Source organism: Coenobita brevimanus, chromosome 65 (genome assembly GCF_032717465.1).
Source record: "Coenobita brevimanus isolate Jiangsu-jjx chromosome 65, ASM3271746v2, whole genome shotgun sequence".
NCBI classification, from domain to species: Eukaryota; Metazoa; Arthropoda; class Malacostraca; order Decapoda; family Coenobitidae; genus Coenobita; species Coenobita brevimanus.
Genome location: NC_137018.1, coordinates 51,460,685 through 51,465,684, shown reverse-complemented (window position 1 = coordinate 51,465,684; position 5,000 = coordinate 51,460,685). Strand labels below are relative to the sequence as shown.

Sequence of the window (5,000 nt, the reverse complement as noted above, 5' to 3'; positions counted from 1 at the left end):
TCCGCCGGAGATCAATAATAACGGCGATGTAGCGTTATTTAAGCAAACTACTCGCCTGCTTCAACGAGTCACGTGATTTACTCTCCGCAATCACCAGCTGCCCGTCAACTCTCCTGTGACCTCTGTGATTTAAAGGAGTCTCCCATTCCAGCCCGTATTCTTCATGCCGGAGGGGGGAGTGAGCTGGGGGAAGGGCAGTCCAATGGTGGGTGACAAAGCTACTTGGAGGCGTTTTGTCTGCGGCCACCCTTTGCAGGAGTAGGGCGTCGGGCTATAGATAGATAGATAGACATAGATTTTCATGAATTATGGGGAAGTGAGATAAAGTTAGAATTGGATCGCATAGGGTTGAATTACTGCGCTTCCAGGTGAGGTGAAGTGGGAGTGGACGAGGTGAAGTGGGAGTGGACGAGGTGAAGTGGGAGTGGACGAGGTGAAGTGGAAGTGGACGAGGTGAAGTGGAAGTGGACGAGGTGAAGTGGGAGTGGACGAGGTGAAGTGGAAGTGGACGAGGTGAAGTGGGAGTGGACGAGGTGAAGTGGAAGTGGACGAGGTGAAGTGGGAGTGGACGAGGTGAAGTGGGAGTGGACGAGGTGAAGTGGGAGTGGACGAGGTGAAGTGGGAGTGGACGAGGTGAAGTGGGAGTGGACGAGGTGAAGTGGAAGTGGACGAGGTGAAGCGGCTGGAAAATTTTCACTAGTAGCAGACACACCCCTCACATCGAAGTGGGTGGTGGTGGTAGTGGTGTGTGTGTGTGTGTGTGTGTGTGTGTGTGTGTGAGGGAGGAATTTTGCTATATTGGGAACTGCATATTCGTGTGTGTGTGTGTGTGTGTGTGTGTGTGAGGGAGGAATTTTGCTATACTGGGAACTGCATATTCGTGTGTGTGTGTGTGTGTGTGTTATCATTACTCCTGTACAAATTTGAACCAGCCGTGCAAACCGTAGACTTTACAATATATAAGATTTTTGAATATTTAACTTACCTATAATTCATTCACTTAAACCACAGGGAGATTTTCGTCCTACTGCAACTTGATTCTCGTCGCGCAGTTGCAAAATAATGGTATACCACGACTCAGCATCCTTTCCATGGCACTTCATCGTGACTAGCGCCATATTCAGTTGTTACCTTGTTGAAGATGAAGAGGTGACAGTTTGACAGGGCTGTGGAGTCGGCGTCGGAGTCGGTAAAAGGTCCCGACTCCTCCCCGACTTCCACCCCGACCACCACTGCATAAAGTTTAAACATGATGTGGATGGAATGTGAAGCTGTTACCTTTTGCTGCAGCTGTTTCTCTCTCTCTCTCCCTCTCTCTCTCTCTCTCTCTCTCCACATTGTATTTAGGACCTATTTGTTGTTCTCTGTTCTTCGTTTCTGTTGAACATAAACACAGCTGCTGCCATCTATCAACAGAACGACAAGACCAGAATGTAAACAGACACCACCATCAGCAAATTTCCCTCTGAGTCAACGTGTCTGGGTAATTTCTCGTTCCTGTAATCTAGCGGTGAGTTTCTTTAATACGAAATAATTAGGAACGGAATGGTTGGCGACATGTAAGCGTCTGCCAGTGTCTGTAAGGTGTGACGTGGGGATTTTGAGAGGTGCAAAGTAGTGAAGACCCAGCATGGAAGGTTTATCGTAGAGAAAGTCGAAGGAGTCGGGTCGGACGCAAGAAATGAAGAAGTCGGAGTTGAAGTCAGGGTCGGGGTCGTGTGTGTTGCGTACCGACTCCACAGCCTAGCATTTTGACGCCTAAAGTGAACAGAGTGTAGGTGAACTCTTGTGTGGAGAGGACGGAGAGCGAGAGACTGACGAGGAGAGTGTATGTGAGTGAGGTGGAAGTGGAGGAAAAGGAAGGGGGAGGCCGGGGATGTGGTAGAGGGATGGAGTGGAGAGGTATATGAGAGAGGGTGGGGTGTGTGACCTGGGGTGAGGGCAGTGAAATGGCGCAGGGACAGGGCGACGTGGAGGCGATTTGCTTGTGGCCACCCCTTATGGGCTTGAGGCGTCTGGCGATAGATAGATAGATAGATAGCTTGTGTGGGTAAAGGAAAAGGAAGGAGGGGGGGGATATATTTTTTTTAACATGCGTAGATTCGGAAAGAAAATGGCTACCCCTTTGTTTATATTGTTGTGTAGTCTAATAACAAACACTGTTGCCTAATTAACATACCTTTTCTTCTATCTATTTACGTCTATCTATCGGTTTATATGTATCTATCGGTGTATATCTATCTATTGGTTTATCTCTGTCTATCTGTAAGTTGAATATAATGTCCGCAAATTAACACAGTCTCCCTCTTCTTCCCCAGCCGTCAGCTTCTCCCCGCAGTTCACCGCTCCCGTAGCCAACGTGACGGTGGCCAGAGGACGTGACGCGAAGTTCACCTGTCTTGTGCGTCACCTGGGAGGCTACAGGGTGAGTCAGGTGCACCTCTAGTTACGCTGTGTGTGTGTGACCGTGTTTGGTTTGATACCTGCTTTTGATGATGATGATGATAATAATATAATAATAATAATTATAATAATAATAATAATAATAATTCCTCCACCACCTTATAATGTGTACACCTGTAGTTACCTGCTTGACTTCCTTAATTACTTTACTCACCCGTATCATACTACACCTTGATCTCCAGGTGTTGTATGTACCTATGGATTTACCTGTATTACCGGTACCCTTAATTAGCCTACCTGTGCTCTCTTTCACCTGTTTAATTGTTTCTACTGCCTGGGAAATCTTAAATGACCCGTGTAATTACTTTGACCTTCATATAATTACCCCAATTATCTTCCTAATGACATCCTGACCTCTCATATCACCTGTATTACACCTTTTGTCATCATTAGCTTTACAAAATTAGAGAGAGAGAGAGAGAGAGAGAGAGAGAGAAGGAGAGAGAGAGAGAGAGAGAGTTGTAGTCGTAATCCCCAAACAGCCATTAGTCCTGTTGCTGTCTTCTGTCTGTTTGTATTTTGTTGTATCTGTTTGTTTGCTGTTTGTTTCTTTGTATCCATATCACCACCATCACTATCACCACCATACCACCATCATCATCACTACTTGTCATCACTGCCAATATTACTGCCACTGTCACCACTATCCCTCACCACTCTTCCTCGTTTTATCACTACTCACCATCATCACTACCACTATCACCATCATTATCACCAATCACCATCATCACTACCACTATCACCACTAAGACTACCACCATCACCATCACCACTACCATCACTACCACAATCACCACACCACCATCATTATCACCACTACCATCATTAACATCTCATCTATTCTTCTGTATCACCACCGTCAATCATCACAACTACCATCATCATCACCACTACTTCCATCATCATCACCACTACTACCATCATCATCACCACTACTTCCATCATCACTCTCACCACTACTGCCATCATCACTCCCCAGACCACTATCACGACCACTGCCTTCACTATCATCACAAGTACCACCCTCCTCATCACCATTACTGTCACCATCACCTTTAACTATGGCATATACTGTCACCATTATCACCATCACCACCATAGCTTTCATCACTACTACCCTCATCACTACCACCACCCTGCTGTTACAATTACTACTGTCACTACCACTCACCACTAACAGTCACCACTTTCATCACCCATCTCACCACCACCACCTCTATCACCACCACCACCTCATTACCAATACTATCACCACTACCAGTACAAAATTATCACCATCACCACTTTTCACCATCACCACAGCCAGTCATCACTCACCACCACCACCTAGATTCTTCTCCCTCTGTCATCTCTTTCTCCACCACTCCTATTATCACCACTATCACCACCATCACCACCACTCACTTCTCTCCCAATCTTCTTTCACCACCCCTTTTATCACCATCACTATCACCACCACCACCATCACCACCACTCACTTCTCTCCCAGTCATCTTTATCACCACCACCACTATCACCACCATCACCACTATCCTCACCACTATCACCACCACCGCTACTATCACCACTATCCTCACCACTATCACCACCACCGCTACTATCACCACCACTATCCTCACCACCACCACCACCACCACCACTACTATCACCACCACTATCACCACCACCACCACTATCACCAATGAGCTAATCACAGCCAAGCGGATCAGGGGTAAAGCCTTTTCACCAGCCTGCCTCTCTAACTGGCTTACCCCCCCCCCCGTGTGTGTGTGTGTGTGTGTGTGTGTGTGTGTGTGTGTGTGTGTGAATGGAGAGATGGGGGGGAAGGTGTTTGTGGTGTTTGTCAAGCTTTTTCTGTCTTGTCTATCTATCAGTCTATCAATCCACAGTTTGTCTATCTATCTATCTATCTATCTATTCCCTCAATCAATTTAGCTCCCACTACTCTGTCAATCATCGTTTCTGCTACTTAACTACCCAATTATAGGCCGCCCTCTAAATACTAGCCTTTTTATTGCCAACTACTTATGTCTCGTCTCACTTCCTCCTTCCCTCCCTCCTCCCTCAACTTCCTCCTTCCCTCCCTCCCCCCTCAACTTCCTCCTTCCCTCCCTCCCCCCTCAACTTCCTCCATCCCTCCCTCCTCCCTCAACTTCCTCCTTCCCTCCCTTCTCCCTCAACTTCCTCCTTCCTTCCCTCCTCCCTCAGCTTCCTCCTTCCCTACCTACCTTCCTACCTACGTTAGCCTCACACTGACCTACCTACCTACCCACCCACCCACCCACTTACCTAAATACTTACCAACCTGCTTGCCTACCTACCTACCTACCAGTTTGTCTGAATACCTACCATCATTTTTACTATCCTGTGTAAGTACCTACCAGTCTCCTACGAACCAGTCTACCTACCTGCTGGCTAACTGGTCTACTTACAGGCCTACTTACCAACGGGGGGGGGTCAAGGCAGACACTAATGTCCTCACGCACGTGAGCTTCCTACTTACATATCCACCTACCTACCTACCCACTGCCCAACCT

General features: G+C 47.3%; 1 protein-coding gene across 1 annotated transcript in view; it reads left to right on the top strand.

The window, feature by feature from the left end:
• The window catches only part of LOC145405021 (lachesin-like), a 139,766-nt gene that overhangs the window by 109,205 nt on the left and 25,561 nt on the right, over nt 1-5,000 (top strand). Inside the window, exon 3 of the mRNA XM_080276521.1 lies at nt 2,319-2,425. Coding sequence (XP_080132647.1) covers nt 2,319-2,425 — 107 coding nt within the window. The remainder of the gene's footprint in view (nt 1-2,318; nt 2,426-5,000) is intronic.